The sequence below is a fragment of the Rhinolophus hipposideros genome (assembly GCF_964194185.1).
Source record: "Rhinolophus hipposideros genome assembly, chromosome: 3".
NCBI classification, from domain to species: domain Eukaryota; kingdom Metazoa; phylum Chordata; class Mammalia; order Chiroptera; family Rhinolophidae; genus Rhinolophus; species Rhinolophus hipposideros.
This window is the reverse complement of record NC_138049.1, coordinates 6,696,274-6,711,605: the sequence shown is the minus strand read 5'-3', so window position 1 is coordinate 6,711,605 and position 15,332 is coordinate 6,696,274. Positions and strand designations below refer to the sequence as shown.

Below are 15,332 nucleotides of genomic sequence, written 5' to 3'. Positions count from 1 at the left end.
ACAGAGGATGGAATACATTGCTTCTGGAAATGTTGTTACCTTGTCCTAAGGCTGATTTGCCAGGGCCAGGAATGTGGGTTGGCCACACACCCACCTACGACCCTTCCTGGACATTTCTTCGGCTCCACCTTGGGCTTTCCACAATCAAATGAAGAGGGCGCTGTGGCACAAAGTGGGAAAAAGAACCGCATTTGAAGAAGTGAATGGTAGTAATTCTATCACACAACTCAAGATAAATTAATATCTCATGGCCAGAGCACTGAATTGTTGACCTCTTCAAAGCCCAAACTAATAGTAAGATCATAACCATCTTTTGGAATACTTTTTTCTAAGTTTCAAAAGTAGTAGTAGACAACGTAGAATCCTTTCCTTTCAAGAAAATGTAAGTACTTTTTTACTATTTGGTGGAGGGAAGTGGTTAGGCATTAGAATGAGAGCTTTTTGAGAGGACCTGACTGACACAAGTTGTTATTCTGACCTGATGTAATATAATTAGAACAGTATATATTATTATACCCACCGCCACTGTCACCGCCACCATCATCATCATCACCACTGAACCATGTAAAGTTTACGGAAAACCATAGTTGTCATTCCTGTTGAAAGAAACTAAGGGTATTTTTTACTGGGCGTCTCTGTGTGAGCACGTACGTACATAGGGATGTGTATGTGGTTCTATGTAGCAAGGATAACTGTCCTAAACTGAAATATTGCCTTCTCTCGGCCAACTTCGGGACTGCTCTTCCAGGGAGCCTCCAAAGACTCCCCAATGCCCTGGGTACAACTTACATTCACCTGCCTGTACCTCTCTCTTTACCTCCTACCTACTTCCACTCTTCACCGAGTCGGCAGGAGTCCCAGAGAAGAGAGTTAGTGTCCATCTTTGGTAGCATCCACTAATGCCTACAATAATTCAGGGGCTACAAAGGGGTGTTCATAAAATGCCTCTCTATTGCCTGGGTCCCTTTAAGATCTTCAGAAATATGACTGTAAGTCATTGTTAATAACAATACTACAAGGGGAATTTCTTTCAGTCTTAATCAACCAGAGATTCTACCCTCTACTGAATCTGGAGCCTGAATTTTCCAAATAGCTTTCCATTTATCGTGGCCTCTTCTGAGAACCTATACATAAAAGTCCTTTTTTAAAAAACAAAACAAAAGCAAAACAAAAAATAAACAGGAAGTCATGTAGTGTAATGAAATCCTACTCTCGAATACTGAGCTTAAAGTCTGTGATACTGCCTTACGCAGAGTAGACTTACATAAATATAATACGAAAAGAATAACTACAGAGATTATGGTACCCCGGGTCTGCCATGCAGAACAAAATAGAAAGTTTCTCTTTATTTTTACTTATTATTTGTACCAAATGTGTTGGTAGAGCTGAAATGAGTTATTAAAATCATTCAAAAAAGAAATTTATGAATAATTAAATGAATGGAAATAAATACAAATTATACTTAAGGTGGGCATCCTTAAATTTTTGAAGTTAATATTAAAGAGAAAGCATAGGATCCTTTGGTGAAATTGAAAAACAGAGTATTGGGCTGACTAGACCATAATTCTGATTTCAGATTGTTTTATCGATGCTGTGCAGCTGGCATAGTGCTATTTGTTTAATAATACCATATAGTTACACAAATTTTTCTGATGTATTGCTTTGCAAAAGTTTACATGTAGCCCGAAACGTTAATCAATGGTACATTTTCACCTTAAAAATGAGTTTTCCTTTTGAATTAGTAAGAATGGAAAGTTTGGGAATTTCAAAGAAAATGACTGTTAGGAAATTTCCCCCTTAAATAAAGAAAATCTAAAATCTCTCAGAGAATGAGCAATAAAATCTTTAAGTACAAAGAGAAAAAATGCAAACAAACTGTACCTCAAAGAGATTTCTCATTCTGAAAAATCCAAATAAAATCAGCATAAGGCCACACAAGCATACACAAAACATCCCGTAAGGTGGGACAGCCACTCTTTAAAGCGCTGACCTGACATACTGGAGGAACTGTGATTCACTACTTCATTCATGCATTTATTCATTCAGCGACTATGTATCAATGTATATATAGTGCCTACTACCTGCCATGCCCTGCTCTAAGCACTAGAAAGAAGGAAATAGCTCAAATCCTTTACATTGTTTTCAACCCTTACATTCTAAAGGGTCAGTATGTAAGAAGAGGTTAAATTGGAAGGTTGGCTTGAGACCCCAAAGTGGCCCAGGGGAGGTATGAGACAAACCTCATAGCTTGATTTCAAAGGTAATATAGTCTTTTCTACATTTCTGGTAGGGATGTGAATTTAGGGATGTGAAAGACTCGAATTCTTAGAAATTGGAGAAAGAAGAAAGAAGAAAGAATGGGAGGAAGATATTTCAGGTAGGCTGTGAGATCCCCCCTCACCACGATGTGGGCATGTGAGGTTAACCCTAAACGGAAGGGTTCCAAGCAGACCACCCGGTCTGATCTAGAGATGTGTTTCCTGTGTGCGGAAGAGGGATTCGCAGGCCTGACTCATGCTTGAGAAGGCTGGAGCATCTGGTGGTGGCCAAGGGCTACACCTGGGAAGTTTCTGTTCTTCCCTCCTGTGGGAGCCAGAGGGGCATGAATCCCAGACCCAGCTGCTGAGGCCGTGGTAGGAATGGCAGGCTCCTATGACAAAGGCAGTCCTGCCAAGGAGGCAGCTTGTCCAGTATGGAGAACTGGGGCAGTGAGAGGCAGTGGGGTGAATCAGAGGCAAGTTGCTGAGGACCGGGAGTGAGCAGCTGCAGGGGAAGTACCAACCCCTCCAGGGACTTTTAAGTAGAGGGGCCACCACAAGAGCTTCTGCAAACCAGAGAAAACACCCACTCGAGAAAGAGTCAGCTATAAACTCACCCTAAATCCGGAAAAACAGCAGCCAGGTAGAATCGCTCCTCTCACCCTAGCTCTCCTTCCTTCCCCTGCTCCACCTAAGAGTGTCCCGAAAGCAAACCCCAACAGTGGGGCTCCCATGCTCTAACCCCTACCCCAAACTGCCTCCCCAAACCACCTCCTTATGCTGGTCTTGGGTGGCTTTGTTGCCAGAGCTCTAGTCCCTCCACGCGGCAGATACAAGCAATGCAGGCTGTACAAAGGCGAGATCCAGGCTGGTTTCTGTAACCAGGATGGATTCTGTTTGCAAAGACGGGTCCAAATCAAAGTGGCTTACCCATGACCTACCCATGGATTTGTCCTCCCAAACTTTTCAGAACTAATGGCAACCCCCTCTGCCTGATCCAAGACTCTTGCTCCTTAGAAAAGTCTCAGAGAAATGATGAAGGAACCCAGACAACCTTCCTCTAAGGATTGTGGGTATGTATAGCCAATGAATAGTCATCTTAGGATAAAGGATATTGGTGCTGAGTGAAGATCTGCACTACTTTTATTCTTAGGATGACAATTTATAGGTTTACAGTGTATATTACGTGCTTATCTGTTTCCTGCTGTTTGTATTTTCTTTCTTACCTCTCAGCTGCTGAAAGAGAAAGTTTCCTATCTGGGTGACTTTTAAGTTTGTTTTTCCTACATCCCAAGCTTGATATTGGAGAATTCTGTGGAACCATGGCGAGGCTGATTAGATCACTGTAAGCTTGCTCTTTTGGAGAATTTTGTTTTTACTTTGTTTAAGGTGTTGGGGAGGGGGCTCCCTAACAACTGGGACCACCATTAGGACAGATTCAAGAAGTCCATTAAGAAGAGAGGGCTCAAGGAGAGAGGGCAACACTGCTGAAGCGCTTGGCTTGAAAGCCCTTCTCTTTTAGATCTGTCCTAGGAGGTGATTCGGCATTTATTTAAGAAATCGGTTTTTTTTCAAAAAAGAAAACGACTTACCACACTGAGGGATATCACAGTAGTCAAACAGTTTCTTAGGATTCATTGTGTAGCACCAGGGACCATTGACATCGTTATCAGGATTACGACAGTACTGAAAAAAAAAGGCAGGTGTACGTGGAACAGCCCGCACAGGGGCAGAAGCAGGCGGGGAAGGTTCCGAGGCACAGACGTTTCTTGGCTGTCCTTAGAAGATGAAAGGTAAATGCTCCTTTTGGGGGGAGGGTGCGGTAAACTTTGAGGATGCTTATAAAGCTGCTGACCCAGAGCATTCCATCAGTCATGTCTCCTTGTTCAAAAGGAGCTCCACCCGTGAGGCTGCAGCCGTGGAGTGAGGGCAGAGACTCTCAGGGGTCTTGAGGTCGAGATTATTTAAGAGGGCTTCCTGTGTCAGTGGAGACCTTAGAGACCCAGCTGTAGAGAACCCTAGGATGTGTTGACTTGTCTTGTGCTTGGTTCATCTCAGCAACCTTCTACCCGAGGAAGCCTGTTTACTGTTGGTTGAGAAATGCTTATTCCCACAGACTGCACACCTTCCATGGGTGAAGTCATAGAAAGGTTGTTTTCCTTGTCCTTCTCTATACATACCCCCCAAAGGAAACCATCCCAGAGAGTGTGAGAGAGTAGGTGAAATCCTACTGTGTGGATCCCTAACAGCCCATCCAAGTTTTTTTCTAGAAAAATCTGACTAAAATGTCATGAAGGCCATCTTGGAACACCAGAACCTAGGGGACAAACAGCAGAAACTAGAAATGGCACCCAATAATAACAGCAGGCAAGGAATGTTACAAACAGGGAATGAGAGGCGTGAGTGCTTGCCCGTATGAATTGTACCACTAAGCCAATTACACGGTAGGCTTAGTCCCCTGAAATCTCTCAGTGTTCCCTTCCCCACCCCACAACAAAGACCAGTCCAGGCTGACTTTCTGTAACATAGGACCGATTCTGTGCACAAAGATTGGTCAGCAAAAGGCCAAACGGGGTCCATGTCAGAGTGGCTCACATTTTTTTCCAGGCCTGCCCGTGGATTCGTCATTGGGGTGAAAATGCTGTGTCTGTGGGGCTCCTGGGCAGCCCATCCCTGGCATGGAGTACCAGCAACAGTGGTTGCCTTCTTGCCCCGATATGCTTTTCCATTTCCAATCATGCAATCTGTGGGGGGAGAAGACAGGTGGTAACGTGCCCCTACATAGAGCGGGTGCTGCGGGGTTAGGTTTCTGTAATGACAGGCTCTGTGGTCACATCCCTCAGAGCCCCAGAATGCTGAAGATCACAATGAGCACTGAGTCCTTCACAAGTGACAAGAAACGCTATTGGCTTGGAGAGGATCACAAGTTTCACAGGATGTTGGAATGGGGAGTCTGGCAGGGACCCTGAGATCATTGAGTTGCTAGAAGGTGTGTGGTAAGACAGAGCTCCCGGGGGGGAGGGGGTGTTGCATGAAGCAGACGCCGCTGGGAACGGGCAGATGACTTGAACACCTCGCTGTCTGTCACCAAGGGTGGAAAAGAAGCATGCAGATTGAAAAGGATTTTATCGAAACTCGTATTTGGCTAGAACTGTGCTTTGAGTCCGCACCCTCTGGGGTGAAAGGAGTATCAAAGAGATGACTTGGGGCCCCTTCCCCAATCTTGTCCCTCATTTCAAGCCTAGGGAATGGGGGCTCCCACAGGACCTCCCAGAGAATCTGATGTGTGTCACATATGGGGGAGGAGAGAAAGGGACGACCCAATACACCAGTGTTCCAAGGGCCAGCTATCTTCTCTGCCAAGGCAGGGGGCTGTGCTGGGTAGCCTGCACCCTGAGGAGTAGGGGTGGGCGAGTTGCCAGGACTGGACATCAAATGTGGGGCAAGCACATGGGAAAACCACATGAGGTCGTCTCAAGTCTTATCCAGGGTGGATACACAGGGGGGGCCCAGAGCCCCATGTCCCACCAAGATGGAGGAAGTAGAGTTGGCTCACCGTGGTCCAGAGAACAGCAGGTGAGGTCCCCAGGGTTGTGGAGGATACTGGGGGAAGGAAAAGGCTCTCAATTTCAAACCAAGTTCTCAATCTAATCATGATTGGAGGAATTGGATAATCCGAAAGTGGTCAGACAAGACATGTGACCCCTCTGGGCTTTTGGGGGGGCTGTGGCCCTCCACTGGTGCAGAGCACTTGTGCACTGCCTGACAACCACAGGACCAGGTGCTTAGCAGTTAGAGCCACAACCCAAGGGTCAGGCAGAGAGGGAGGAGTGTGGATTACTGCTTGGCTGCCAGCTCAGACGACAACCTCATGCTTACAGGCAGACCTAACAGCCCTCACAGCTACCGAGCCACTTTTCCTAGTGTTCTCTGGAGAGCGTCATTTGACTAGCACTCCTAATTTAGTGTATTCAAAGCCAAGTTGATCCTTTCTATTCCTCCATGGAGGAGGCAGGGACTGGCTTTTCTAGAATGCTTCATTCTAGCTAATGCCACAATTATCAACCTCTCAATCCACCCAGGCTCAACATTTTCTCCATCTCTCACAACCAATTAGTGTTCAAGTCCCAAAGAAACCACCCACCCTCGTTACGCCACCAACAGCAGCTCTTCCCCCACCCCACCCCATGACATGCCAAGGCTTCCTTCCTCACGGCAGACCCTCCACCAGCACCCCAGTTCCCTGGAGCAATGAAGCCTTCTGCATTGTAGGCTTTCCCATCTCTTCATCCCAAGGCCCAAACATATAGATGTCTGGCCACCAACATCTTACCTGGTTTTGAAGAAGGCTCCACATTTGGAATTTGGGTTTCAGCTGCAGGCTTTATGACACTCTCTTCTGTCTGTGAGCATTTTTTCAGGTTACAGAACTCCCACCTGACTCCCGGGTCAGTGGTGTAACACCAAGGACCTTTGTCAGCATCCGGATTCCTACAGTAGTTCATCGTCAAGCCGCTGTGAATTCCACAACAACACAGGGCATGAGAGGTAGGAGAACCTCAGGGGCGTCCCGGCACCCTCTGAATCCTGTTTGAACCAGGTCTGAACCAGCAACTTTGGAATATTTCCATTAAAGATACCACAGGTGCTAATTATTATTGTTATGCCACAAACACCAATGGTCTGCAACTTCTGAACAACTGGGCAAGTTTGAAAAATAGATTATAATTTCTATTTTAAAAATCAAAACTAACATATGCTCTATATAAAAACTGAGATAATATATACACGTGTAAAAGAAAGTATTAGAATGTCTCCTTTCTCTGGAAAGGTTAAATCCATTCCCCAGGGATAACCAATATGGATTTTGAAGCATATATTTTCGATGTTTTTTCTATGCGCATACAATTATTTCTATATCTCTATTACTCTATATGAATACCTAGGGCTGGGTAGGTTGAACCCAGAATGTATTTCTCTAAGGAAAAAATGACACACAAGATGAAGACACTCCCAGACCATCCCTCTTAGTCTATTTACTCATAATGCAGTTAAAATATCGCACATTTACAGTGAAAAACTCCATGAAAATAACGTAACTTAATAATATAAAATATTATGATATTTACACAGTACCAAATAATATGTACATATTACATTGGGTAAATCAAGTGGGTTCAGGGTTAGAAAGACTCATGGAAGCCTGCCTGGAAAATGAGCTCCCAGGCAGGAAGTCGTTGCTACACGATGCCTTCTGGGGAAATGGGGAGGAACGCCGCACTGTTCTAATCGCCCCTACCACCACCTGTGCCTCACTGCAGCCACTCAGGGGCTGAGGAAACAGGGATGAAACTAAATACCAGTGAGATGGAAGGGATGGAGGGAGACGTCTGGGTAGACTACAGGACCTGAGGGAGATGAGGGCTTATGGGAGAGTCAGAAAAAACTGGGTAGGAGACATAGCAGGTGAGGAGCCTAGTGATACAGCCCAGCCCTGCAGAATTCTCAGCCTTGGAATCCCCTTATAATTTTGTGGCGGTCTGAGAAAATTTGAGATGTATTATGTATATGTGAATCCACAGTATGTAGATACTATAGACTCATCTCAGGCTTGGGCTCACAATTTGAGGAAGCCAGTCAGCGGGTCTCCGAGCAACTGGATATGTTAAAAGGCTTATCCATTTACGGCAAAAAGGCTGGTCTTTTGTCCACCTTCCTGCCCATTTTGCCTGTCGGCATCTGTATACTTCCTGACTCTCATCTGCCTTCCTGCTTTTCCTCTTCATGTCCTGGCAACTCATATCCCTTCAGACCATTAGTGCTCAGGACCAAATGTGTCTGGACAAGTCAGGTGGTAGATACTGTGACCCAGTGACAAACACAAACTTCACTTCAGGGATGGGAGGTTAGGATGATAAAATTCCATAACTGAAAGACTGCACTGATCTTCAGCAGGTGTTGTGCAATGGTCTTATTTCTAACCTTTGGTCATTTATCTTCCTGAGCTTTCCACTAGTGTGACCTTGACGTTTCCTTATACCCCAACCCGCCTGCTTCCACAAAACAACTCAGGAAAGAGAACTAGCCTCTCACTTCTCTTCTTTCAGAGCTTTTGCTCAAAAACAAGGTGTCTGAGACATTTTTGCCTTCCATTCTGGAGCCCAGAGGAGTTTGGTCCTAAGAAGTTAGCTTAAAGCATGGCCCTTCTAAAAGAAATTTAAGTTTGCTGTTGCTTCTCTCATGGTTAAAAATGAAAGACATACGCATTTGGGTAGTTTTCTGGGGTCTTGTCATGCCGGTGTGGTATCATAGATGACCAAGGTTGACATTTCTTTCCTGTGATGGTGGTGGATGATGTGCCTCGATAACTCTGTCCATTGTCGTGGTAGCATTTCTGGACCACAGGAGTCTGTTCAGGTGGTGCTAAAATTAAAATAGAAGAAATCAGTGAATAATGACTAAGACACAGAGACATGTGAAGCAATATATGACACCAACAGAACAGTAGTCTCTGGGAATTAACATTCTTGCATATGGACAGGCAGATGAGCATGCAAAGAAAACAACAGATCCATAACATTCTAGAACTTTAATGACCTAACTTTTTGGTACATATTTAATTTAAAACTCAGGGGAAAAAAATAAGCAGGCCAGAGTGCTTATGCATGGGAACCGTACTCATATGCAAGCTCTTTTTTAAGGATCTCCACTGGGTGTTCATGTAATTGGGCAGGAGACCAGAGGGAGCCACATTCTGTGGTCCAGACTGTAGATGGTGATTGGCTGCGATTGGGGGCAGATGTGAATTCTTTCCCTAGACTCTTTGCTCATACAAAGCCAAAGCCTTGAGCTGCTGAGGGATGGGGCAGGAAATGGTCCTATATCCAGGAATGCAGGTAAAGATCCATTATTTCTCAGGGAGAGGTACAGACAAAAATCTTATTCTCCTAGAGGAGGGACAGGAAATCCTCTTGTGACCAGGATCCTCCATCAACACAAAGCAGAAGTATGCTACTCTTCCACTCAAGGCCCACCACAGATACATGTTAGAGTTTAGCTCCATGGGAAGGAGGGGCAAAAATGCTTAGAAGTACTATCTTCAAAGGCCAGGTACACAGAAATTGTCTAAGATTGAGGGTAGACCAGGAGGACAGAGAATGTCTACCTCCACCAAAAGCTTAGCATCCTGTAAGAAGAAACAACAGCCCAGCACTAGGGTCTGGTTAAGAGCAAGGAGCGACTCTCTGTGGGGCAGGCATGCAGTGACTGCTACAAGCTGAGAATGGATTAGGAAAACTGAGAAGACTTTTCAGACTCAAAGTACAAGGTAACAACAACCACCAACCAGAGGAATTTGAAGCCTGTGGTCCACTGAAGATAAAATCAGCAACAACAAAACCCAAATTTGTTTTATCTGCTGACTATACTCCTATTAACTCAATTATCCACATAGCATATTGATAAAATAAAAAGGGTTCCCATTTCAAAGAATAAATAGTATTTACTTTAGTCTCTACTGGTCATTTACATATAATGTCCAGCGTTTGATAAAAATAAAATTACAAGACACACCAAAAAAGCCAGGGGGAAAAAAGCCAGTCTTGAGTGACAAAGCAGTTAATAAAGCCAGACTCAGAGATAACTAACTCAGAGATAGACAAAGATGTGGGAACTATCAGATTAAGACTGTAAATAGCTATGATTAACATGTCAAAGGATCCTGTGGCAAAGACGAATGCTATGCATAAATAGATGAAAAATACCACCAGAAATAAAAACTACAAACAATAAATAAAATGCTAGAAATAAAAACCATACTTCAGTCAGAAATGATTATCAGATAGTCTTTCAATGATCAGCAGATTAGACATAACTGAGGAAAGAATTGGTGAACTTGAAAATAGATTAATAAATACTATCCAAACTGACCCACTGAAGAAAGTAAGAGTAGAGTAAAAAATAGAACAAGATATAAAAAGGATGAGACAATATAAAATAGTCTAACATTAGGATAATTGGAGTATAAGTAAACGAGAAATGGAGGGAGGAGGGGAAAAAATATTTGAGCAGTTACAGCTGAGAATTTTACAAAAGTTAATGACAATCAACAACCCACAAATACAAGTAACTCAGAGAACTTCAAGCAAAATAAATACCAAAAATAAATAAATAAATACACCTACACACACCATAACCAAACTGCTAAAAAATCAAAGATGAGACAAAGTCTTAATCCCTTGCTTTAGGCAGCTCAAAAAAAAAAAAAAAGAGTATTAAGTACAGATGAACAAAGATAAGATTTCCAGTCAGAAACTATTCAAAACAGAAAATAATGGAGTATCATTTTTAAATTGGTGAAAGGGGAAAAGAAATTGTCCACTTGGAATTCTGCACCTAACAAAAATTATTTTTTAAACCGAAGGCAATATAGAGACATTTTCAGACATACAAAAGCTGAAAGACCTCAGAAGCAGCAGGTCTGTACTACAAGAAATGTTAAAAGTTATGAGGTGTTTTGCAGAAAAAAACATAACATTGAGTGGAAATTGGAATCTACAGAAAGAAATAAAGAGCACCAGAAGTGGTGAAAAATAAATAAATAAACAAATACATGTAAATATAAAGGATATGTTATATTTACAATCACTTTAGAACATCATTGGCTATTTAGGGCAAAAATAATATCAATGTATTGTGAGATGTATAACATAATAGAAGTAAGCTCTGAGAACAAAAACATAATATTTTGGGAGAGAGGAAATAGAAGTACAATGTTTTAAGGTTCTTATATTATACACCTAGTAAAATAATATCATTTGAAGGTGGAATGTGATAAGTTAAAGATATATATTGTAAACATTAGAAAAATAACTAAAAACATTAAAAACTAATTAAACTAAAAGCAAATAGTGGTGATAAAAGACAATTGAAGAATACTCAATTAATGCAATAACAGAAAAAGATGGGAAAAGAATGACTAAAATTCTAATAGGACAAGTGGAAATAGCTAACTTGATGGTAGATTTAAATCCAACCATATTAACAATTACATTAATTGCAAATGGTCTCAACTAAAAAGCTAGAAAAAAAGATAAATCATACCAATACTTGTGAAAATGGAGCTGCGATACCTGTCTTCCTGTCAGCATAACTAGACTTCAGAACAAGGAATAGTTCCAGAGATAAGAGAGACATTACATAAGGCTAAAGGGGTCATTTCTTCAAGAAATGTACAATCCTACATGTACCTGCCTAACAAAGAGCTCCAGAATATGTAAAGCAAACAGAAAACCAAAAAGAAATCAATGAATGCACAGCTAAAGCTGGAGACAGCACCATTTATCTCAAAACAATTGATTGAACAGGAGGTAGAAGATTAGTAAGGATTCAAAAGAGCTAAACAACCCTAATCAACTTGACCTAATTGGCCTTTATAGAATACTGTACCCAACAATAGCAGAAGCCACATTCTTTTCAAGAGCACACGAATCATTCGCCAAGATGACCACATTCTGAACCATAAAACAAGCCTCCACAAATTTAAATTAATTGACATCCTAGAGCATGTTCTCCAACTAGAACAGAATTAAACTATAAACAAAGCTACTGTGTATTGTGACAGCAGTGGCGTAGCACTGGGGCCCTCAGTAAGCTCAGCCCCCTTTCTCACCTGGGGAGTCCGGTTGGTCTGCAGGTGGAGAGGAGTCACAGGATGGTATCTGACAGTATTCCCACCTCAGTTCACTGCTGTTTGTATAGCACCAGGGAGCCGTTTCTCCGTCGGGATTACGGCAGTAGTTTTCAACCAAATTTCTGAAAAACAAGTGATCGTGAGTTCGGCTTTCCAAAAAGGCTAAATAAATAACAGTGCACATGCGCTTCTTAACACCGATCCTGGACATGTGTCCAGGGAATTCTCTAGAATTACACAAACTGAAAAACAGGTCAAAATGTAAACAAGAGCAGGATTCCATAGGATTCCATAGAATTATGGCACAGATGCCTCTCTGGGGTAAAAGATTAAAGTATATTCCTGAACTATGTACAGCCAAGAAAAATATCTCTTCTGCTATGAGTTGGATACTATGCTGCCTGCTGAAAACACAATAGGTATTTTCTGTACTGTTCTTCCCTCAAAAAGTAGATCCATGGTAGCCATGGAATTTAAGTGTTACAGTCCTGGAATTTCACTGTTCTGGAACCTTCCTGTGCATTTTGAAGAGTGCTTGTCAAACACAGTGCTGGGACCCACTCTTTTGAGTGTCTGCTTTAGTAGGTCTGGAATAGGGCCCAAGAATGTGCATTTTTTTTTTTTTTTTTTAAAGGGTTTATTTTTTTTTTTTTTACATTTTTTTTTTTGCCTTTTTTTTTTGTGTGTGTGTGTGTGTGTGTATGTGTGTGTTGAGAGCCCACTGGCCCATGTGGGAATCGAACCGGCAGCCTTCAGAGTTAGGAGCATGGAGCTCTAACCGCCTGAGCCACCGGGCCGGCCCGAATGTGCATTTCTAACAAAACCCTACTGCTGCTGGTAGGCGGAACCACACTCTGAGAACCAGCGTTATAGGAATATTGGTGCTGACTTTCACTTCTCTTGCATATGACTTGACCAGTTCTCATTCCAGAATATTTTACCTTTGGGTTTCTATGGTAACACATACTAAGCAAATTCAGCGGGATTTCACAGTCCATTCAGCTAACAGGGAAGGAGCCCAGAGGCAGACTTACTTGCAGGGGAAGTTTTCTGGGGTCCTATTGTGCTTGTGAGGGGTCTGTTCGCTCCAGCGCTGACAAGTATGCCCGGAGACAGTGACAGCCACGTTTCCTCCATAGTTTTCACCGTTACCCTTCAGACACTGATATGTGGGGCCAGAAGTTGGTGGGGGCGTTGCTTGAATGGGGATAATAAGTTACAATGAGTATTTTAAAAATAAACAATACACAGATGGGTTTTATGAGGGAGTGGGTGCAGGGAGCCTCAACCTTTCTTCTTTTCTGTTCATCCTCTCTCGGAAAGGGCACTTGAAAATTGTTTATCATTTTCAAAAGGAGTTGACTTGGTTGAACTTATGTCTATGAGATCCTGTCCTGAGGAGCTCCAGGGACAAGACCCTCGGAGTACATGCTTCTTTCCTCATTCTCTGTGCTCAATTTGTCATGGTAAGGATCAACATGTGTCACCTGCACCTCGAATCTTTACGTACACCAGTGATCCAATGTCTTTTGTGAAGAACAAATTATTCACTGAGTAAACACAACTCTATGACACCCCACATTCCATAAAGCCAACCGAGAGTCCATAGAAAGAAGATAAAAAATGTCTCCAAGGAAAAGCACATGCATCCAGAAATCATGAAATTCTCGAGAAAAAAACCCCAGATGACAAAAAGAGAAACTGATGTTCAGAAAGAAGGAGAGTACCTGAGGGACTTCAGTGTCCCAAAGGATGATTATCCACCCCAAGAACAGGAAACCTGCTGAGTCCTTCTCAACTTTTGATGACTGTCCTTGTCTAAACAGTGAGTCCCTTGCTTCAAGTTCTCATAGAAGAAAAATGGTATAAAATTGTTTCTTCCAAGTCATTCCTGCTACGTCTGCCATTTCATCTTCTCCCCCTGAACTCTCTTCTCCCACTGCGCCCTCTCAAAGTGGACATACTGAAAACTGGACATCCAGAGACACCTCTTGTTTACAAAGCAACCATCAGAAAGAACTCTCGTTGATAATGAAATCAATGTACAGAAAGCATGGGTCTGATTTCCCTTTAGCACTAGGAAAAAAGTACCATATCAGAGCTGTTAATACCTCTATTCAAGAGCCCACATTCAACTTCCTCTGATGGGAAGAAAAAACAAAAAACAAAACGAAAAAACCCCACGATCAATAAATGCTCTGACAATTAGCTATCATAATTAACAGATCGTTTTAAAAGAGCAACCACATCCCACAGCATTTGTAGGGCACTTTCCAGGCACAGCACTCAGGCACAGATACATGCTTCTTTCTTGATTCCAAGAGCAGAACAGGTGAGGATTTCCAACGACTGGATAGGAGCCATACTTACTGCAGCGTGGGATGTCACAGAACTCCCAGCGTTTGCTGGGATCCATGGTGAAACACCAAGGGCGGGGCTCCCCATCGGGGTTACGACAGTAATTCATCTTCAATTTCTTGTTTGGAAATCTGAATAGGCAAGAGGGATTTTAATGGCACTGAACATTTACATTCACAAATGATAATCCTTTCAAATGAGCAAATATTGAGCGCCTGCTGTATGCTAGCCACAGTCAAGCACCCAAGGAAGTGACTGGATAAGAGCTGTCCTCAAAGAGATGACAATCTCATAAGAAAGATTAGTTCAGTCTTGTAAGGACTATTTTTCTAACAGTTTACATGTGCAAAAATCACAGAACAGGATTAGTAACTTTATCATTTTGGCCATCTGGAAAGTTGATGCAAACAAACTCCAGTTATTCAGCTGCAAATAATAGCAATTTCTAAAACACAAGGTACTCGCTGACTAAAGATGGTCATCTCGTACATTGTACAGCCCAGAAGTTGTTATCTTTGGAGCTTAAAGGAATGATCCTTCTGGTCCCTCAGGTTCTGGTCCTGCTAGCCTTTGAGCTTGCAGAAACGCAAACGGACAAGCTGTGTCTCTGTGAGCACCTAGCCCAGTGGTACAGGCCAGTGAGCCCCCCTCAGCAGGGGCCCAGGAATAAGACTGGGAGATGCACGCCGTCTTTGTGGCCCTCTGGGTTTTGTTTCACGTCCCTCTCTGAGACTGTAAATGCTTAGTCAAGGTGGACTAAGCAAACAGCAGTGGCTTAAGCAATCCTCTTCTTTTGTTTCCTGGAAGTGAATTTTTACCCAGTTGTGGGCCTTGAGACCTTTCCTGTATTTCTTCTTTAGTGGAAAATGGCTACAGCTGTGTTTTAACTATTTGGAATGTGACGTACAGAAATTCCATGGAGCTGTTTTTCACAGAGAAACCTGTGGCTTAGTTTCATTTCTTATAAGTTTTTGTAAGCACTGTTAGTGTCCTATGGTGGTCATAGAATGAACAGCAAGAGCAGA

The 15,332-nt window shown here is 42.7% G+C and overlaps 1 protein-coding gene across 1 annotated transcript in view; it reads right to left on the bottom strand.

Moving 5' to 3' along the window:
- Positions 1–15,332, bottom strand: part of PLG (plasminogen) — a gene marked incomplete at its 5' end in the record, with an annotated part of 39,427 nt that overhangs the window by 7,183 nt on the left and 16,912 nt on the right. Inside the window, 8 exons of the mRNA XM_081033761.1 lie at positions 40–160; positions 3,851–3,944; positions 4,854–5,002; positions 6,592–6,773; positions 8,522–8,681; positions 11,929–12,071; positions 12,984–13,146; positions 14,320–14,438. Coding sequence (XP_080889887.1) covers positions 40–160; positions 3,851–3,944; positions 4,854–5,002; positions 6,592–6,773; positions 8,522–8,681; positions 11,929–12,071; positions 12,984–13,146; positions 14,320–14,438 — 1,131 coding nt within the window. The remainder of the gene's footprint in view (positions 1–39; positions 161–3,850; positions 3,945–4,853; positions 5,003–6,591; positions 6,774–8,521; positions 8,682–11,928; positions 12,072–12,983; positions 13,147–14,319; positions 14,439–15,332) is intronic.